At 40.4% G+C, this 22,501-nt stretch overlaps 1 protein-coding gene across 1 annotated transcript in view; it reads right to left on the bottom strand.

The window, feature by feature from the left end:
* The window catches only part of CHRFAM7A (CHRNA7 (exons 5-10) and FAM7A (exons A-E) fusion), a 38,477-nt gene that overhangs the window by 11,147 nt on the left and 4,829 nt on the right, over positions 1 to 22,501 (bottom strand). The window contains exons 3-4 of the mRNA XM_031055907.1: positions 7,833 to 7,877; positions 3,918 to 4,027 (exon numbers count right to left, since the gene is read on the bottom strand). Coding sequence (XP_030911767.1) covers positions 3,918 to 4,027; positions 7,833 to 7,877 — 155 coding nt within the window. The remainder of the gene's footprint in view (positions 1 to 3,917; positions 4,028 to 7,832; positions 7,878 to 22,501) is intronic.

Below are 22,501 nucleotides of genomic sequence, written 5' to 3'. Positions count from 1 at the left end.
TCTCCCCGCCGGTGCCCCCTGGGGGGGGGGGGGGGGGTTGGCACCTGAGGCTGGTGCAGAGCCAGCTGTGCTGGGCAGGGCAGGGGAGCCACACAAACCTCAGGCTCTGGATGCTTGCAGCAATCTGGACTTTTCAAAACCTGTGCATCTCCAGATTGACTGGAACACTACAAGTCTCTAATGTCTCTTTGCCTATTAGTGGTTTAGTATCTCATCACCTTTTCTAATCACCTTTTAAGATATCATCAGAAAAACAGAGCAAAAATCTGAGATGGTCATAAAGTGAAATATTCATAACTGTAGCAGAAAATAAAGTATATTAAAAGGTGTTTCTTAGCAGGAAAACCCTTATTGAAATACTCTTTTTTTGAAAAGAGGAATTTAATATTTGATCTATTCTGATGCAAATGTTGTGTCTCAGAAGCAAAAATAATGCAACTGTTATTTTAGACTTTTTAAATTTGCATTTTATTTTCCCCTTATGTACTTGAAGACCTTAGATTTTAAAAAATATCTGGGCTGGTTTGTGAAATTTGCAGACAAGAAAAGCTAAATCCAAATAATTACTTGCTCATCTGGAGTTGCACTTTTTTCCTTTGAGCAGAAGGCTCACAAGTGTTGAAAATACTTGCAAGTATTTAATGTGAACTTTGAAGAGAAGCAGAAAGTCTCAGCGTTGAGTATGTTTGATGCCTGATTCTAGCACACTGAGGGGCAAAGGCAGCTCAGTTCTGAGGCCATTGAGCAGTGTAAGCCACCCCTTCAGCTTCATGGCTGCATTCTCCCAGTTTGTGTTGCAGCTCCTCTTCCAGCTGGAGCTTTAATTCTTCTCCTTCCACATCTTGGCTGCCTGTTTTTGTGATATTTGTAAAAAAGTGGTGCTGCAAGAATCTCTACTGATTGCATTGCCAAATTTGGTAGAGGATACTGGGGAGAGGGGCAGCAAGATCACACACGCATTCATCCAGTTGTGCAGGCACACTCGTGCATGGGTCTCATTTCCTTAGAAAACCAGACCTAAAGTCCTCCAACAAGGTTCTGTATTAGACAAATAATTGCTTTGACTTGAAATTAATAAGGGTTAGATGATGGAATTCAAATAAGTAGTCAAATTTAGGATGTAAAATTATCCATGCCACACAAATCACTTGTTAAGTGGGAATTAATGACTCCTGGGCTGGGTTCTGTTCTCTTCCTCTGGAGTGGAGAGTAGTTAAACACCAGGGAGCTGATTCTAAGACCTTGCTGCTGTTTCTGGTAATTGGCAAAAATGGAATTTTCACAAGAACACAAATGATCAAGGAACCTTGATTTCATTGTCACGTGACTTTGCCTTTCATAGGCACATTCTTAAAAGAATATCCAGTGATAGATTCAAATATGAAGTTCTTTTTTTCTGAAAAAGGAGTGTGTGTTTTTCCATGCTGTGCTTCTAATCATTTCTGAAATGCACTGCTTCTCTTGGGAATGCAGTAAGTAGCTTGAAGAGACTGGACTGAAATGGAATGTAATGATAGAAAATAATTTCTGTTATGGTTCCTTCAGGGTATGTTTCCTTCAGTTCAGGGTATAACCACTTGTAAGCAGATATTGATTACAGGACATTGAGGTGACAAAGCTGGACCTAGCAGATAGAATCTCACTGGGACCTAACCTCATGTTTATAAAACTGGAAAAATGAAACTCTTAAAATGAGACATACTTCTAGAATTTTTGTAATTCCATGAAATACTGAATAATATATGGCCATTTGGAAAATAATTCCACCAGAAATGAACACTTTTAATAAGTGTAGTTAAAAGTGGAAGATAGTCCACATGACATTAACACAGTCAGTCCTGGAATTTGTACAAAAGCCTAGATTTTCTTTTCTCAGAAAAACTACAGATGAACTGGCCCTGCTCTCCCCACAATAGATTGGATGTAAAATTTAATACAGCTGCCACAGTTTCTCTGTACTAGGCTGTAGCAAGATGTGTAAGAACTCAAGGCATAGTGAAACATGCATTCATTAAAGTGGAAAGTGAATTTATAGTTCATTAATTTCTCTGTAACTGCAGATGCATGTCCCTAGTGAAGCATAGAAATTGAAAGCATCTATCTCAAAATGGCATGTCACTAGAAGGGAACATCATAATATTCCCAATGTAATTTCAAACAGGAATAAGAATTTATTTTAAATAGCTTTGCTCTCTGACTAAACTCTGCATAAGATTTTTGGATTAAATATGTGTTTGTAACAGAGAAACTGCAGAATAATTATTTCATGACTGAGTCATAGTTAACAATCTGAAGAGTTGAAAACGTGTATTAACAGAAAAATTGTGGTTTCAGTTTTCCAGGTTATTGTGACCCTTCTCATTCTATAAACCACCCCAGCTACAGTTAGCATGCATATATTAATATGACTAATTCCTAAACTATTACCCTTTCATTTTGGATATACTTAAATAGTGAAGCCTAAATTATCAGGCACATTGCAAGTCTCTCCCAGGTATGTGATTTATATGAGGAAGAATATTGTCATAACTAATTTTTTTGGAAATCACTAAATTGCTGTTGTAGAGTACCAATTTCATGGTATACACAGCATGTTGTTCATCAGGACAATGGAGAGGAAGGTGTCATTTGTCAGATTTTCCCAAGAACACTGTCAGTTATGGAATCAGGGTAGCTAGAGATCACTCAGTGTTAGCTGTACCTCTGGGACAGCAGTGCCACAATGCAGCCCCTAGAGAAGTACCCAGGGCCTGGCAAAGGCTGCCCCTGGTGCTGTCATTCCGCTATTACACTGCAACAGCACCTGGGACTGCAGCACTGAACATAAAGGTGCTCACCAAAAGGCAAATGGGAGAAAACTGCAGCTGCCATTGGAAACAGCTATTCTCTAGGTCTTGTTGCAACAAAAGCAGCTCCTGTAGTGGGAAGGGGGATGAGAGGTTGATAAACACAGCAGGGTGTGTTCTTAGGAGACACAGGGCAGAGAAACAAAGGAAAGAATGCCATCAGGGAGACAAAAGGTTCATGTCATCTGCACAGGCAGCAAAACAATGTACCCTGGCTACACTGGCAGAGCCAGTGCTCCATGTGCAGAGCAGATGGAAGTTCTTTCCAGTACCTGGGCAACAGCACACAAGCCCACAACAACTTGCTATAGAACAGGCAGCTCTCAGTGTTTTATTTTTTGAACTAAATAAATTTCACAATGGGAACTACCATGGAACAGTACAGCCAAAGAATCTCTCAATGTCAGCCAAAGGTTCTGCAGTGGATTGATGGCAATCTGTCTGTCTCTGAAATATGCCCAACTCTGAACAGTTTGACAAGGAGAGCAGCAAATATCTCAGCTATTTTTGTAGCAGGAGGAAAGAATAACACCAAAACTGGACATGGAAAAATGCAAAGATCTTTCCTGGCAATTACCTCTCCTGTCTATAGTGAAAGCCAAACCAAACAAGCAGGCAAGCAGGCAAGCATCAGATTTGAATTCCCCAGTAACTATTTAGACCAAAAAATTTCAGTGAAAATTATCATTATCCATACCATTAAACACCATCTCATAAAAGCTACTCAATTAGAATGGTGGTAGGGACAATATTGTTATCACAAAGTGTTTGCAAATATGTCCTTCTCTTCTGTGAACAGGAGACTGGTAATTTTCCAGACTGGTAATATTCCAAACACCTAGAAAGTTTTGGAAAATTATTTTAAAATCTAGGCATTTTGATGGGATGATATTGTCATTTACCTTGCCTTATCATTGTGTTTGAACAGGGTGCTAGAAAACTTCATGTAGACTCCCTTTCCCAGGAAAGGCTGGAGCAGTTGAGCTTTCAAGGAATATTTTGCAATTCTATAATTCTATGATCTTCCCTCCATCCCCATATACACACACACACAAAGAAAATTGTGTCTACCTGTTATAGAGGAGAATATCAGGCTTCCAAATTAGTCCATCAGGAAAACGAACATTCTTCACTCCTGGGTATTCAGACACATTCCACTGGAGATAATGATCTGTCCAGTACTAAGCCATACACACAAAAAGTAAGTTAGGTCATCTCATCCACTGCTTTACTGTAGTTCTCTAGGGACTGGGTGGGCTGAAACAATAGGTGTTCTCTTGTTTAGCCCACCTAGAGCACAATGGAACTCATAAACCCCTCATTTTAAATTCACACTGCAGTGCACATAACAGCCTGGAAGAGATTTGGGGTGCTTGAGGTTTGTTGTTCACATTGTCTCAGGTGAATTTTGGGATTGAGCTGCTTTTATAATTCATACAATAACTTCCATTATCTTTGTCTTCATAGACAACTTTGTTTGCTGTGGTTGGAAATTCTCAGGTTGTAGTACCTTGCTCATAGGCACGGGGTAGAGCAGCCAGCATTCACTGCTGACAGAAGATGACTGTGATGGCACAAGGGTAATGCCAGCAGAAGCTCTTGGCAGCTCCTGGGCCTGGCTTTGCCCAAACTCTGAGGCAGCTGCTCCATGGCCCTGCTCAGTGCCACAAGTTTCCTCCCTGGCTGGCACTTCTGCACTGAGGCAGCTGCCCTGGGGCTGCCTGTGTCCTTCCAGCCCAGGCCTGGCTGCTGGCACAGGCAGGCTGGCACAGTTGCACCAGCAGGGCTTTGATCTGAGCTCAGCACTGCTAAATCCCACACTCTGTCATTGAAACATATGGTGATGCACAGCCATGAACAGGAGCAGAGCCCCAGCCCGCAGCCAGCTGAGCACTGTGGCAGCCCCAGCAAGCCTCCTGCTCTCCAAGAGTATTTTCCTGCTGTGTTTTCCTGAAATTGAGGTTGTACATCACCCCTTCCTGTGCAAATGGCTTGTCATGATACTAGGGTGGTTTCTGTTGAGCACCAAGGGTATAAGGACTAAAGTTCAATTAATTTTACAAAATTCACCAAATTTTCTCTGTCTATGCTTCATTATGTGCTTCTCTGTATCTCCATTATGTTTTTTACGTTAATTTCACTTGGCTGTAGGTGTCATGTAACTTACAGTGAGGGCTTGTCCAGATTTACCAAGCTGTTGCAATGCCAAATGTTAATTTCTTAAATGTAAACTTTTAAATGGGTGAGTAAACATACAACACTTAGCCCTTGTGTCTAGTGGTCCTTGTCAAAATGTTTGATAGACATTAAGGTCAGGAAAAATTGCCAGTGGGTACTGTGGAGGCAAATGTTATTGGTCATTCTCATGGGGTGTTCACATCAAACTGGTCTATGGAATTCCTTGCATTACTGTCACAGGCAAGTTTTGATTTGATACACCAAGTTCCCAGTTAGCCTCATGCTGCAGGTATTCAAATACATTCTTGTACCTTTCCCACAGCAAAAATGACCATTTTGATGCATTCAACACAACTAATAGCATTCATCATGCAGCTTCTGTGAAGTGTTTACTATATTTATTTTTTGCCTGCGCTTCTATATTTATCTCATTCATTTTTCACAATGAGTTTGTAGCAAAACCAGACAAAAGATCTGAGTTGAGCACTGTTTTTTCCTTTAGCTTTACAGATAATAGTTTTTTATGGAAATCTTCAATTACTTGGCTTTGTTCATAGTTCTTGGTTTCACTGTTCTCTAGTTAAGATACATGTGTTGCTCACAGCCATTTATACATGGCTTCTGTAAGCTGATCAACTGCTTCTCATATCTTTTTTCAGAAGTTTTACATGCATTTTCCCAGTAAACTGTTTTACATTAACTTATTGGTTGACAAATGTCACTGTAATTTTTTTACCACTTCATCTCTGTGTAATGTAGAAGTCCTGAGATGCCAGGATACATTGTTTTTTCCAAAGGCCAGCAATGTAAGCAAATCAGCTGTGTGGGTTTAAGGCACTGAAAGCTGTGGCTCTGTGGCTTTGGGTGACTCATCCTCAGGAGCTGCCAGAGCAGGTCACACTCGTGGTGGCAGGGCCAGGTCTGGCAGGATGCACTCACTGCCAGCTGAAGTGGGTATCAACATATCCAATCATTTCCTAGCCTAGCTTACGTTAGGAGTTCCCATGGCCACGGCTCTGTAGCACAGGGTGATGCTGAGTGACGTAAATCCAAGGGCAGCAGAAAACTTAATAGTCAAGGCTGCATTAGAGATCATGTTAAACAGATTTCTGGTTGCTCTGTTAGCAAAGTGCTCTGTCCAAAGTGCTCACCCATCCAGCAGGGCATGATCTGCTTCATTTTGCTTTAACTTTAGAGCTCCCGTTAAGGAGCTGAAGCACCTTTAATTTGGATTAAAATGGCAAAGAGCTCAGTGTGTTTTGGTTAGTACCAATCTGTGTGATTAAGCAAGGCTCCTGCTATAACTTAGATCAAGTTTTAGATTTTTGATGCTGAAAAGTATTGCCATGGAGATAGTGGTCAGATGAAATAATCTGCCTGTATAAATGCTAGATTTATATTCCCCTTTCTCTCTAGTTATTTTTTGTATTTAAGTATTTTGGGGATAATTACATATTTACATACATATTTAAGATAATTACATATTTACATACAATATTTAAGATATATTGCTGATTATACACACATATATATCAAGGAATGCAATGGAGAGGGATTTCAGGGAAAAACTTATTTCAGATCATTTAGAATAATAGAATGACGTGTTTACCTTAAGCTTTTCTTTTGACTCTGTCTAGAACACCATTAATAGACAGTTAATATGCAAACACTTTTATTTTTATGTGTACACAAGCCATGAGGAGTGGCTACATTTTTTGGCAGTAACCAAGTGATCTGTTCATTGCAGTCTTAAGGTGCTTCATATCCAGTATGTGCTAAGGTGAATAAATCAAAAGAAATACAGAATGTATAATATAATAAAAAATTTCCTAAGGGGAAAAAAGAAAACAAACTCAAAAAGGATAAGGATGCTGTGAGATCAAAGAGAAGGAAAATAAATTACAGCCTCTTGAGTATGAAGTGTTGTATCATTTACTGGTAAGAAATCATAGGAACTATGGTCTTTGTAGCTAAAAGCCAAAAACATATTATATTGCCAGTTTTAATCTTGCTGTACAACAGGCCTGTAAAAAAACATGAGTTGAGTGCTTCTTCCATGGAGATTTTCTTTGTGAATATATGGAATAGCCTTGCTATTCTTACAGGTCATCAGAATAGTCTTTCCTTAGTGTCCCAAGGCCTACCCCAGGGCAAGTGAGGTGCTCTATTTAAAATGTTACAATAAAAGAAAAAATAATGCCTTTGAACAGAATGAGTTGGTAAAAGAAACTGAAAGGTATAAAGTTTCTGCAAAAGCCTTGTGATTGTCTGGAATAATAGAAATCTTCTGACTTCCTTTACCTAACCCAAACAGTTTGGTTTCTGTAGTACTGATGGGAATTCAACTAATGGCAAATTCTCATCCATGCTGCTGTGGGTGCAGAAAACTCCACATCACATCTTTGCAGAGCTTAAGAGAAACTTATGGTGGAAATGTTTGTGGATGCATTAGGACTCCACAGGAGTCAGCATGCTAAGAAGCACCTTGTTAATTCTGAGTCATAATGTAACCTTTCAGAGAAAACAATTTCAAAATACTCTCACAAAGTTCTTGAATTATCTATTATCTCTTCTATTATTAAAAAGTGGGTAAAAATTGACTTCTGCCCAACAATACTGGCTATGAGTTAATAAGGACAAAGTTCTCTGCTGTGGTATCCAGTGGTAGCAAAGAAAATCTGACATGGAATTAGGAGTCAACTCATATTTTCTCTACAGACCTGAAAGTTTTCTAAAATTCAAACCCCTCACCAGATTAAACTCTAAAACTGAAGGGGAAAAACAAACATACTTTGTTTCAAAACTTACCATTTGTAGCCAAATATTTGTTGTTAATACTTGATTCTTTTCATCCTGGAGGGAAGAAGGAGAGGAAGAAGAAAAAAACAAACCACAGTTTAGTATTATTTAGATAAAATAATACCATTAAATACATTTGACTATTATAAAATAACCAGTTGTGCTAAAGTACCTTTCAAAGCAATGGGAATCATTGCCATTCACTCATTGGAATGAAAGTTTTCACAGGAACTTTTGAATTTCAATTTAATATTACCACAATCAGTCAAACTGTCTCCTGGGGGTATCCTTCTGCCAGACTCTTCCCTGGGGCTCCATCTTTAATAAAGAGTCTCCAAAGACAAGGCAGATTACAGCAGGGGCTGCCTGTACCACCTTTCTTAGCAGCAGCCCTCTCACTAATTAACCTTACCCAGCAGACATAGGCAGGCAGTGGAAAAATAAGGAGCAAAGTGTGGCTAAGCTCAGCTGAGGGGTGTTGGGGCCATTCTGAGGAGCTTCTTAACGGGCAAGGGGCACCACTGGGGTCAGTGGAACTGTACAAAAAGTGCTGCACCAACTTTACCAGAAAACTAGTCAGGGCAGGATATTATTATTATTCTTTGAAGGCCTTTTTTCCCCTGCACTCCTGTGACTGATGTAAGTTCAGGTGACACAGCAGGTGTCTGAATGCTGAAGTTGTAGACTTTAATTCTTCACTGCTCAGACACAGGGAAATATCAGTGACCTTTTTCTGTGGAGATACCATATCAGCATGCACCTGGGTTGTGTGAAGCTAATGGAGTATACGATATATGCAGTCAGTATTCCACATTTTCCACTCTGAGCACACAATCCCTGTCCCAACACCAGTCAAAGCTCCATTTACAGTCTGAGAAAGTGTCATAGGAAATTCAGTCACCTGTACAGCCTCAACTGCAAAAGGTGTTCATATGTCTAGACCTCTGAACTTAAATCTGTCCCTCTTGAACTTAAATGTCATTCCTAAATGCCAAAAAAAAGGCCAAAAATGTTAAATCACATTTCATACAATTAAAAAACCCTTTTTAATAATACACTTTACTAAAAGTAAATTTTCCTCTTCTGTTCTTGTTTTGTGAAGTACTAACCAAAAAGAACTCCTGAGAAACCTTTCATTGCAACCATTTTAGATCAGCACATTAGTAGGAAGTTACACAGCATGTAAAATCAAATACCCTGCAAGGGACAATGGCATTTTTAAAGCAAGAGAAACCTTTTGAGGAGCAGCATCAGTAAATGCATGGAAGTGTAACTAGGCTGTGTATGATCACAACTAAATGTACAACATAGAAAGATTTTAAATAAAGATGGCAATGTGCATGAATAAAGTCTGCCATCATGCACACTCCTACCTTGCTTAAAAAAAAAAGTAGCATAGAAAATATAAATAGTCACAGACCACAGCTAGTCATTCAGCACTTTTCCTCTCTATTTTCTGCTTCATCACTTCCATGAACCTTTTTCAAAACTATCTCAAGTGGGCAACTCATTTAAATGGCATCCTGGGGAAACAGGTCTCTAACCATTTGCTTTCAGAAATCCATTATTAAGCTCCACTGAATCGGCATGGTGAAGGCATTGCTGAAGATGTCAGCCAGGCAAAGCAGTAATTAACTTGCACTAGTAGCTGTTATTCTCTAGCCCCACAAACATTAATTTGGAGCCTCTCTCAGCCTGCTTACAGTGTTAGAGCACTACAAAACTAGTTTGTATGGGATCTTTAATTCATGAATGAAGAAACAATCTTTAAGAGATCATTCATCTCACCAAAACTGAAGTCTATTGAGTGGGGTTGCCAGCTCAGGGCATGTAAAATCTTCATGTTTCTATTCATCATAGGCAATCTTACATGAGACGGAAATACTGCCAACGATAACCTGTACTCCAAAGTTCAGGAACATTTTCTGAAAGCTCTGTGTGCTGTCCCAGGTGAACATGAGAAGTTCCTATAATGCAATGTCCTGGCTCAGCACCTGAGCAAAGCTGAGAGCACCACTGCTGGGGGGTTTCTCTGCACAGCTATAACTGCCTACTCAGAGGTGCAGAGCAATTCAGAATCCATTATGTTGCAAGAAGCCTGTTTCAGGACTATTAGCTGAATGGCATGGTTAAATCCTGAGTTAAATTCCCAGTGTGATCTCTTTCTACACATGAATGGCCCCAGCTTTAAATTAGTGATGTTTCAAAAAGTCCTTTGCAGCAGCCAGAAAGGGATTGTACTGAAGCTGGGTGCTTGAGCTGATGCTGTGCTGTGGGGATCTGCTGGGAGGGCCTGAGCCCACAGCACAGGCATGGGAACTATTTTAGGAGTGGCAGGAAGGAACTCTACCATCAGTGCACATCACAGAGCCAGGCCAGAGAGCTGCCACTGAGCACTCAAAGCAGCAGAGCTGAGGGGGACAGCAGACTGTCAAAGCAGCTGTGCTGCTGGCAGCATGATTCAGCTGCCTGCCACTGCCAGGCACAGGGCAGAGCCATCACAGGTTGGCATGCAGGACACTCTGCAAGTGTATTCTGAAACCCAGGAGTTATTCTGAAGTGTGATCTTTCACTCAAACCTAGCTCAAAGAGCCTATTCTGAGAGCACTGACTCAAATGTGACTTGTACTGTGAAGACAAGCCCTGAGTGAAGATGAGCCATGCTGTTTTCATGGTATTTCTTTCTGTTATTTGAAGCATTTAGAGCCTGAAAGAGAGTTACATATGACCTAAGTAATTTCCACTTGGATCACTATATTTAAGGTTCCATCAGTGTTTGAATCATAAATCATTGCTCCTCAGATATAAAAAACTTTACTGCCTGCTGAGGCTTGGTTTATAGCAGTGTTTGGAGTTTTTAATACTGTTTGTTGGAGCAAACAATTTCCAATATTCTAGTCATTATTGGATTGACTCATCCATCACTAGAGGTAAGGTTCTGATTTTAGAGGGTTTGTCACTCTCTGTGGCCCCAAGTGAAGCTGGTAAAAGATGGGGCAGGAGACATCCTGCAGGGTTTCTCTCTGCTTAGGAGAGTTTTTTGGACACTGTTTTAAATGCTTCACAGCAAACTACATTAACACTCTTTTCAACAGAGTTGTGCACTACCTCCCTGTAAACTGATGGGTGGGCTTGAAATGCTTCAAAGAACTTCACCAGTTTTTGTCACTTCATTTTGTAAACGCTTACAGAACGCTTCATGTGTTTTGACACAAAAACAAGGAAGCTCCTGTTACAAACACTTTCTGCTATAAAGGAGGAAAGAAAAATGGCTTCAGATGTTGGAGAATCTTCCCAACAGAGAAAGAGATCAGGCACTGTATCAGGTTGTTGGGATTAGTGTGGTTTTTCCTCCATACCAGCTGCTCTAAGTTACTTGCTGTTCAGGCAGTAGCCAAGTAGCCCTGCTAATGGAGGTTTAGGTTTCCTTGGCACAGTGGGAGGTGGGTGGAGGCTGCTTTGGCCATCTCCATCCATAACTGCTGAGAGGACAGATGGTGAATTGCTACTGGACTGCTTGTCATGTTCTTTTGTGGCAGTGCAGTTAATGAAAGTAGCTGACATCAGGAGACTTGACTAGTTCTTGATTCATTTTTGAAGGTAGAGATAATAACTTCTGCAAGTCTTTGAAGGAAATTGCACTGTCTCCATTCTTCCAGTTCCCACTCCTGGTTTTGTCTGTTTTTTCAATTTCTACAATCCATTGGACTGATCACCTTTGGAAACACAGTTACCAGTGTCTCAAATTGTCCTTCCCTTACCCTGTGTTCCTCAGAATATATAAAAGAAGAGAGAAACTCGATAATGCTTTGTGAAAGGTGTTAGCCTGGACATTATAAGTTCTGTAATGATATCTGTAGACTTTCAAATGGATTTCAGCACATGTAGCATCCACACTAGAAAAGCTACATGGCAACTGCAAGGGGAAAAAGAACTAAAATAAAGCTGCATGCCTAGAGAGTGGCATGCAATGACGTGCAGCCCCTAGAAGAAACACACACTTCCCAGGGACTAGCCTAAGGTGATATTCTAACTAAAATCTATGAGCTGTAATTTCTGCACTTCAGATTTAGATTCTTTATTTTTATGTGGTTGAATCTCACCTAAATTATAGAAAAAGTTATGGCTCTTTGAACTGGGCTTCAATTACTTCCAACCTTAATGAAGACTTTGTAAGAACATTTTAAGACATCACTTGTTACACCATAATACTATGTTCCTGATTGGAACCCTCTAGCAAAACTGAAACTAATAACTGTAGTCTGAAGTTAACAACACTCTGACAGCCAGCGACAGACATGCAAGACACTTGCTTTACTTTATGTGATTTTCACTTTTGTGTGCTTGAATGTCATCCTACTGAAACCAGCAGGTTAGGCAGTTCATTAGCTCTTATTGTCTCAGCACTTGATCATTAAACATTCTCAACATCTTCTGATCCACAGTGTCAAATTACCTGTGCCTACTGACATTCCCCCCACCTCATTTAAAATCCTGTTATGTTCAATTTTTGTTTCACGCAGCTTGGGGTTTCCTTCCTGCTCCTTTTTAGGGTCATGCACTGAGCTTACTAAACTGTATCAGCTGAAAAAGCCTGAATTCCTACAGGCTTAGTACTGAGAGGATAGGCTGGAGGGTGAGTTAGGCACTCATAAACTTGCCATGCGACAAAAGATTGGTGCAATGTCCATACTTCAGGCAGCCATAGTGGCAGGATGAATCCAAGATCCTCAGAAGTCATGGAGAGTAGTGAGAGGGCTGCATTCCCATCCCTGCCCTGGTGCTGGTGCACAGCAGCTCCCTGTGTGGCAGGAGAGGCCAGAGCAAGGTCTGCTCCAGCTCAACTCATCTGCAGCCCTGAGAGCAACATGGTAACCTCTCAGTCTTCCCACAGTAAGTTAGTGTGGGGGTCTATTGAAAATATCCTCTCCATGTGCCAAGGTTAAAGCTATATTCTTCTATTAAAGGTGGCTCAGGGCTTCTTAGTCATGCAGACAAAATTGAATTTTGCTATCTCAGGGTGAGGATAAAAATCAGTTACTTTAAAAAGCCATCCTGGTGCTTCTGCAGGGATACTAAAATGAAGACTGCAGCTGCTGGCCAAGGAGTACCCCTAATCACCCATGGGTGTGGGCTGGAGCTGCAGCCAGTGTTGATCTTGAAGAATGTAGTAGAGGGAATTAAGAAGTTTGGGGAGGTTTGTATAGGAGTAAAAAGCCAAACAAAGTTGTTAATGTGAAAAAGTGAAAGTTGTCAAACTGAAAATGGTTGTTCAAGCAAAAGAAAGATGAAGAAAAAGTCAGTGTACATGATTTGTGACATAAAAGATTGGAATTCCTGATGCATCTTTCCCACCCGACTTCCTTTTCACCATGAAAGGAATAGGCCAGTGCAATTACCCTTCGCTTCTCCAGTGGTCAGCAATGGACCTTTTTATACAGCAAAAGGGTTTTTACTCAGCTTACAGCACATATTCCCAATTAAGCAGAAAATGCTGTGTAAACAGTTATTGCCACTGCATAAATAATATTAATAATATTCCATGATCCAGCATGTGAGATTCAAGATGACAGAATGTTTCTGATGTCTTAAAAATAGGTGCAAAAGACAAAAAAAAATATTCAATAACATGTCAGAAGTGGAAAATACAAATTTTCACTGTTGCACCACGTTTTTGAGACCTTTCCAAACTTAAATACACACTTTTATTTGGTGTTTTGTCTTCTGCCATACCAGTGACATTTTTGTATAAAAGCAGAGCTCTGGTGCTTATGACTTAACCTTGTAGAGGTACAGCCTCCTGCTGGGAGAGCCAGGCTCCTCCAAAACTGCAGCAACTTCTGCAAACTGTTGTCCAGCCAGGGTTGAACTGCACAGCCAGGATGCTTTGCCAGTTCTGCATGGCCTGCCCTTGGGGTGTTAAAGTAAAATGAGGACCACTCCCTTTACATCAGCTGCTGATTTGCCCTCATTCTGTTGGTGCAGAGAGTCCCCTGGAAACTGGTCTTTGTAATTTTGTACTCAGCCCCTAACTAGTGATGCTGCTGAAAGGTGAAGGTGTTTAGGACATCACCACCTTTCCCACATTCCACTGCAAAGCAAATTTAGCCCGAGGCACCTTCACAGCTAGGATGGTACCTGCCTGACTCTTGCTACCTGCTAACTCAGACTCTGGATCCTTCAGACCTTTAGGGATAATTGCAGCTGTGCTCAGGATTTAGTTAAGTATCTCCTGTAGCATTAAGGTTTTATAGTGAAATCTCCAAAACCCAGCATGAAAATATCTTCATTACTTGGTGTGCTTCTTGATATTTGATTTAATTTTTTCTATATTTTTTTAATCAAAGAATTAAACCATAAAGTCCAATCAAAATGGGAGTAGTTAATTAAAATGAAATTTGAAAACTTCTCTTCCACTGAGCTCTTAGGTTTATTAGATTTGTGATGGATGGCATACAAATGGCTCTTCATGCAGTCTGCATGCTGGAGGTCTTTGAAATAAAGAATGGCTCAGGAGAATTGCTCCTGGCTAGGAAAAGTGGAGTTTTGTTGATAGAGATAGCAGAGACTGGCACAGATTGCTGCCATTATCCTTTTTGATTTTTTAGGAAAGGTGACTTTGGACTATAAATTTAATGAGGAATAAGGCAATAAGTGGCTATTCTGGGGCTGAGATACTTAATTGTTATATATGGGAAACAGGTAGAGTTTCCCTCTGTGAACACCTCCTCCTCCCATTAATTTGTGATACAGTGATTAAAGTTCTTGAAGTGCCCTAATCTTTAGGATTTTCCTGGTTTGGGCTGGTTTCACTTATTCAGTTGTTCTTATTTCAACCCATGATTTTCCTGGTTTGGGCTGGTTTCACTTTTTCAACCCATATGTTTTACCTTTTCTTTCTGATTCTCCTCCCCACCAGGGGAGGGGCCTGAGTGAGCAACTGCATGGAGTGTTTTAATTTCTGGTTGGGGTTAAACCATGCCAGGCATATTCTGAACTCAGCCTGCTGTCCTGAGCATGTTCCATAACCCTGCAGGGCAGAGTGGCAGTCCAGATGCAGTGACAGCTCCTCTGTTTCCTGTCTGAATCCTGTGAGTGGTGTGGCAGATCTGAACCAGGACCAAGGCTAGAATGTACAGCAGGAAAAGAGAATGCAGTGGAAGACTGTGAAAAAGCTGAAAGCAGTGTTAGGGCTAATGACTGTTGTGTGTAGGCTCAATTTTATAAACAAATTTAAAATATTTGTAGAACAGGGCCATTGTTAATCCAGCAAAGTTTCCTGCATGGGACAGGTGGGATTAAGGTCTGATTCTGCACTCTCATTCTATTTATTTTTTGTTTTGGAACCATGTCCTACATTCAGTAATTCATCTGCCTGGCCATATTTACTAGAACTATTTCTTCTATAAATCAAGGAGTGAGCTCCACTATAAATAATGCTGATAAACCAGACATTCCAGCTCAAGTTACCCCTCCTTAGCAAAGTGCTCTGTTGGTGTTGTTACTTCAATTTTGTGCAGTTTCTCACCTTCAAAATATGTCCTGTCTTCATAAACGTTTCCTTAACTAGCCTGTAATGTTTAAAGTTCAATATATGGAAGCTTTATTTCAAAGCAATGCCTGCTTATACCATTTTCCTTTGAAATGCACTCCTCCAGGCTGGTCTATGTATATACATGAAATGCCATTTTTAAAATTTCTTTATAGAATATGCTGCTTAGTGTTTATTGAGCATTTTCCTATCTTGATAGTTTGTCAACATGTCCCATCCAGAACATGTGAAATTGTTCAGACTATTTATTCCCTTGTGGGCTTTTTGTTAATTAAATTATTAAAAATGTGAATATATGAGTAGAAAATCAATAAATGGATTTTTTAAAAATTGCTCTGTAAATCTTCCCTCTAACCTACAAGCACATTATTTTCAGCAAATTAAACACAAGGAAAATTGGGCCTCTCTAGCAAGAGAAGGGCCAGGCTGGGCAGAGCAGTGTGAGCTCAGTGTGAATGGAAATTGGCCCCTGGTGCTGGTGCAGGGGGTCCTGGGACAGGGGGTGCAGAGGCTGGGCTTGAGCCACAGAGGGCTCCAGGTTCTGTGGGATGGAAACTCTGCAAGTCACTCAGGCACACTCCTGAGGAAAAGCATCCAGCAGCTGGGAGGGAGGGAATGGGAGAGGAGGAAAGGAAAGCTCCAGGTGTGAGTGGTGGACAGGTGCCCTAGTTTACAGTTCTGGTCTGTATTTAACACTTGAGCCAGTGCATATTTAATGCAAGGTTTACTATGAGCTTACACATAGTTACAGTTCAGGCTTTAGTAATTGTAGAGTTTGACCTATGTGGAAGTCTGAAAAAATTGGGGATTTTCAGATATGTTCTGTTTAGGTGTTGAAGCCTGGAGTTCCTCTGTCCTGTGCACTGTTCAGGTGTACATGGAGCAAAACAAAGCAGTGAGGAAGTAAACCTGAATACAGCAAACAAGCATGCTTCTACTTAGAGCTGAAGTTCTTAGAAAGTTGAAAAGTTTCTGAAGTTAAAATGCTAAAATATTACTAGAGCGTTCTGTGCTGCTGGGATAGGAGTAGATGTTCATTTTTGGATTTTTGAATATCTCTTTTTTTTCTTAAAAATTAGAAAATACAGTTGGAATTTTACCTGGGTTAAGGTTGAGTTTGGACTATGAGATAAGGAGTCTGATTACTTTGCTTAACCTAATTCAGGTGAACTCTGAGGGGGGGTGTTTGTTTTGCTTTTTTTTTAAACTTGCACTGTTTGTGTCTGGAAAAGGCCAGCATTTTCTCCACACCAACTTGTCTGACATACTTTTGCAAAAAGCATTTGCTTTCTCCCCAGTTTCTTGATATAGCTTTAAAAGAAAGGCAGTTTGCTCAGACCACACACAGGTCTCCCCAAATAGATGCAAATCCATCACAGCAAAAAGCTGCTGCAGAAAGAGCATAAAAGAGTGACCTTAACTCAGAGTATCTGTGTGAGGAGCCTTCTCAGGATGGAAGAAGGTCTTTGTGTTCTGTGAGGTCTGAGAGCTGGGCTGCCATTGGCTGCACCAGGGCTTTGTCCTGGCAGAGGCTGGAGAAGTGGCTTTCACTGAGTTCCAGGAAAAAGAAGTTGAGAGATTATAAATATGTGTGAGAGGCTCATGATGTACCATTTTTGTTACCATGGGGATGTAATTGTAACAGCAGTCTGTCTTTTTTTTTTTTCAGTACATCATTGTTAGCAAGAGATTGTATTTAGATATGAACGCATTCATCTTTGCAAAGACAAGCAGGGATAAGGCATATGAAATGAGCAGAGTACAGCATGACTAATCACATACATCAGCACATCTTGCATGAAAAAATATATTTTGAAGAGCAAGTTACATTTTTCAAGTTACCTTATGAATTTCTGTGATTAATTGTAGGTGTTTCACTCAGTTCAATTTTTGAATATAGCATAGAGCTTAAAGTACACTTAAATTTCTCACAAACATGCAAAGTAATAACTGTCTTCTGTTGCTTTATTTACGAACAATTCTTGATTCTAGTGTATTTTGTAGCAGACTCCTGTTGAGAGGACTGAACCCTGAATTAGTGTTAAGTACTGGCTCTAGGTGCTGATTACCATTGCCAGTGTAAGAGAGAGAGGCATCCCAGCTCTGAACACATGCTGGAACCTGGGAACTACCAACAGTACCACAAGATAAGATCAAAGAATGGAGCTCCATAGCCCCACTCATTACATGGTGTTAAAACCAGAGGGAATCAAAGCCTTTGAACTTGATTTATCTTCCTAGAGGTTAGCTGCAAAACACTGAAATTGAAAGGTCAGGTTGTTACACTTCAATGTACCAGCAGACTGAAGTGGAAGGAAAGTGTGTGTGTTATTTCATCAAGGAGAGAAAAGAAAGTTATGGGAGAACAGGGAGCTGAACCCAGAGCTGTCTCTCCCTCTCTCCCTGTGTGTGATCAGAACATACAGCTCCAGCACTACTGCTGCTGGTGTTCACCTATCCTATTTTTGTGACTAACAGCATCAAAAATTTCCACACCTGACCAGAGCATATTTTCCATGATTTAGCAGCAGCTGAAACTTTTGAGGAGCCCACAGCCACAGAGGCATGGCTTACACAGCCACAAGGAATGGCTCTGTGCACTACGAATGGACATAGGTAAAGCCAGCTTCAGAGGGTCAGATAGCAAAATGCTATTACTCATCCCAGACAGTGTCCCTAACTATACTACATCCTACCTCCATCTTCAGTGTAGGAAAATTAGGCAAGGAGGAGTTGCTCCAAAATTTCTGTGATATGTAACATTACCCATTAACTTGGATGTCTTGGGCTCTCTGGTCAATCTAGGATACAGCACAGCATCACCATGGCAATTAAAAAACTTCCTGGGGAAGGGCAGAGTACAAAATGCATTGTTTATCCTGTTGAATGTCTCTGTAACTCTTGACACAGAAGTATTGCTAAGACACCTCAATAACTCAAGAAGATGAGTCACATTGCAGAGGTTCCAGTTATTCCTTTCCCATCCTCTGATGGACACATTTGAGAGTCCTCTTAAGGGTCTTCCTTTCCTGCTTTCCATGAAAATCCATACTGTCCCCACTTCTCTGGTATGCCTGTAGAGAATCACTTACAGAGGCACTGAGAACTGAGCTTAGCTGAGAGGAATACTTTGATGGAAATCAGCTGTAGCTCTGTTTCTTCACAAATGCAACAAGCGTCATGACTGAAATGTCAGAACACCTACATGGTCCTTCAGGCTGCTTTTTCCACAGCACAAAAGAGCAAATTCTCCTCTGTGAAAAGATTATTTCTGTCTGTGGGGACAGAGATGGAGTGAGCACTCCAAAATCCATAAAAATGCTCATCTGAATTTCTTGAGCTCTGTCAGCGCTCATTACTTTTTCTGTCCTCATTGTTGCATTTAGTAGTTTTGGAGATGGTGGGTAAGAGGCTTCATTCCTTCCTTCCTGCCTTCCTCTCAAACCCTAAACCAGCACACCTGTGTAGTTACAGAGAGTAATTAAGGGGATGCTGAGCACAGAAATGTGCAAACACTTCTGACTGAACACAGAAAACAAGCCAATAAAAGTGCAAAGTAGCAGTGCTGTGTGATTAAACGTGTGCCTGGGTCCCCCACGTCTGCACAGGGTCATTGATCATCTTCCCTTCAGGGGAGTTTTTTATGAGGACCACACAGGGAATGCGGAGACAGGATTATAAACCATGCAAATGTGGCCTCACATCACTACCAGAAGATTTGGGAGAGATGAACTGGATGAATATCATATTCTTATCTTGCTGCCAATGAGCAGCACATGGCTTCATGCCATGCTCTTAGTGCTTCACAGTTAGCTGTTGTTGAAGCCAGGGTTACCAGCCTTTCCTTTTTACAAATCAAATTCTAGTTGCAGTAACAGGCATAAAAATACAAGCACAAGTGAAGGTTAAATCTGAATAGACATTTACTTCAGGCTACTTCTGGTTATTCTTGGAAAATAAATCTTTTAATTTTGAATAAATTAAAAATAAATTGGTTAACAGATTAAAGTAAATTATTTAAGTAATTAAAATTCTAAGTGTATTTTAAAAGATTTATTTTTCTACATGAGTGCTTGTATAAATAGGTTCCCCGCTGCCTACCCATTGTGAGATCTTTCTTTCTTTCTTCCTTTCTTTCTTTTCCATTTTTGTAACTCACATATATATTTAGATTAGGAACAGTTGGATTGTTTAGTAGTCTATTTAGGCTACTGAATATGGTGAAGAGTTCAGGACAAACTGAAGACTTCACATCTGTATCATCTAAATTTGAAGTAATTAACATTTGAAGTAATTAACATTTGAATGTATTTATGTTAATATGCTGCTCAGAGATACAGAATTGTTTGCTTCCAGTCCATTGACAATACTTTGTTCAACTGCTGTCAGCAATATTAGATTTGTAAATGACTGGAAACTTTTGATAGGGTGTGCTTTGCTGAGAGAAAAGCAGGCACTGTATCTACAGGGCACTGAGAATGCAGCCCTGAGCAGAGACAGGACAGGAACAGAAATACCACATAGCTTTAGCAGCATTTCCTGCCTTCCCTTGCCATCATCCCCAAACTTGCTGCAGCACATTCCTGCCAACTTACAGACCCACACAGATCACACCACAGCAGTGGGGCTGGGGCCATGATGGTTACTTGGGAGTTGCTTTTCCCCACATAATTCACCCAGCCCACAGCATCCTCCCACAGCACTTCCAGAAGCCTTCCCAGAAAAGAAATGTGTTCAGCGGGGGCAGCCACCTGCATTTGAACTCCCTTCTCGTGCATGGTGACACTGCAGTCAGAGGCAAACCAAACCCAGGAGCAACCAAGGCAGCTCCCCTGGTTCTGTGCAGAGCAGAAGGGGCTTTCCCAAGGAGCAGCAGGTTTGTGGAGCAGGTAACTGCTCTGTGGGAGCAGAGACCAAACTGTGCACCCAGGGCTGCTCCTGGGCTGGGACAGCCCGTGGTTCTCCCAGCAAAGCAGCAGCAGGGAAAGCACCCAGCAGCCCCAGGGCTGGGAATGCTCAGCTAGCACTGGTACTGCAGGGAGCCAGATCCTCCACTAGCCAAGGACAAGAACATTTCTGAAGAAATACGGGTCTTTCTATCTTTCCAAGCAAATTGCCACAGATCATAACAAGCTGATCCATATTGGTGAAAATGAAACATGTGAACTTGTGTATCAAATAGCGACATCCTCTGTCATCTTGTACTTCAACATGACAGTCTTTTTGCAAAAAGGAACAACTTTTTTATTACAAGGGGTATATTAACAACCAATATTACAAGGAGTATATTCATTTCAGTCCCAAACTTCTGTAAATGAAAAGCTTTTTATAAGACCAAGTATTATCCAGATCTGACTCCCAGGAATTGCATCTTGCACTGTAATTTTGTTTCATTAGCTGATTACTGAGGACTACTAATTACAAGATGATGTGACTTTGCAGGTTCTGTTGTTCTAGTAAGAGGCCCTGTGTAAAATGTGAAGGCTTTATGTGGTGGTCCCTGTGCTCTACAGCAGTGTCACAGAGGAATCTGTTTCCTAGCACCTTAGCCATGCTTTTCACAGGAAGGTTACAAGCCCTTTTCATCACAACTGACACATAAGTAGATGTTTAGTCACTTTTTAAGTTAATGGGGCATCCATACCAATGCAGTTAGAAAACAAAATATGAGGTACTGAATTTTTATTATTCAAACTGATTATTTATCTCACAAAGAATAAGAAAAATGTCTGAGAAACTGCTTCACTTTACTCATACTAGAAAGAAAACCCTCACAAACAGAAAAACCCCAGCTGATTTGTATTACAAAAAAGTTCCAAACATCTCTCCTGTGGAACCAGAAAGCAGAATATAAGTTCTACTTTTCACATACAATGGACATCTCTAATGTCCTCAAGTGAACTATTATCAGGAGGGTTTTTAATAGCCTTTAGTCAGTCCTTTTTTCCTTCCTGCAAACTGCCTTTAATTAGTGTACATTCATTGCTTCCCATTCCATCCTACACATCCTCCTGTGTTTAAAATATCTTTCCAGACCTAAACACTGTTTGAGAAGACTAAGTAAAATGCTGACAGAAGAATCCAGGAGATCTTTAAAATCACAGGAAAGATGGACAAATATCACAGAAATAAGGTTGCAGTTTCTCTTAGCATATTAATATATCTCACCACAATAGGGTAAGGAGAGGTGTTGTGTGCTTGTTAAAGTAGAGCAATTATAAGAATATTTTAGACTCTTGTCTGATCTGTTCTTCCGATTTCCAGGAAAAGCAGAATACTTTGTTTTCTGTTATAATCCAGTAACTTTCATGCTATTAAATTAACTAAAAATATCAGAAGGCATATCCCAGCACATTTCCAGTTTTCTAAACTCTCAAGAATAAATTATGGTGGAATGGAAATGGTTGCGAGAGGAAAGTGCAAACAGTTTCTCCCTTTAACATGGTGGGAAAAAAGTTCAAGCAGCATACTGAGAAGAAAATGAAGCTCAGAGAGATATTTTCTAATGAATGCTAAAATTAAAAGAATAATGCAGATCTGATGAGCTTCTGCCACAGCCATTGTTTGCAAAGAGGCTGCTGAGGTCTGATAAACAGTTTAAGAACTTCATTAGCACCATTTTTCAATGAGCCTCTTGATTTGGTTGTTTTTATTAGTTTTCCAGATTTAAATTTCTCTTTTTTCTTCTTTATTTCCCCTTTTTTGGCCGACAAGATGTTTGTTTTATAGTCTGTTTCTTTACAGAAGCTGTTATGCTTCTTTGAATGACAGCATAATTTTCTTTTCAAAATTTAAAGATATTTGACATTACTGTCTTGCCCAGTGGGTCTGGGGTATTGGATTGCAAATACTGAATTGCAGGTCCTTATTCAGAGGCTTTGCAAAGCCTTGTATGTAAGTCATTGTAGTCAGCTGGATCACTTCACTGGGTAACACAAAACAAGGACAAAAGCCCTTGAATATATAAAACTAAGTCATGCAAGTAACCAAGGGCAATGTAGGATAAGCAAACTTTGACTAAGTTCAGATAAATGTAAAAAAGTTTGCATGCTTTCATTTATCCTTTGGTCTGCACAAGTGAGTTGAACAGCCTAAAGGAACAGGATCTCCCTTGAGATTCTGCTGC

The sequence above is a fragment of the Geospiza fortis genome, unplaced genomic scaffold (genome assembly GCF_000277835.1).
Source record: "Geospiza fortis unplaced genomic scaffold, GeoFor_1.0 scaffold171, whole genome shotgun sequence".
In the NCBI taxonomy this organism is placed as follows: domain Eukaryota; kingdom Metazoa; phylum Chordata; class Aves; order Passeriformes; family Thraupidae; genus Geospiza; species Geospiza fortis.
The sequence above is the reverse complement of the archived record's forward strand: the minus strand, read 5'-3'. Positions and strand labels throughout refer to the sequence as shown.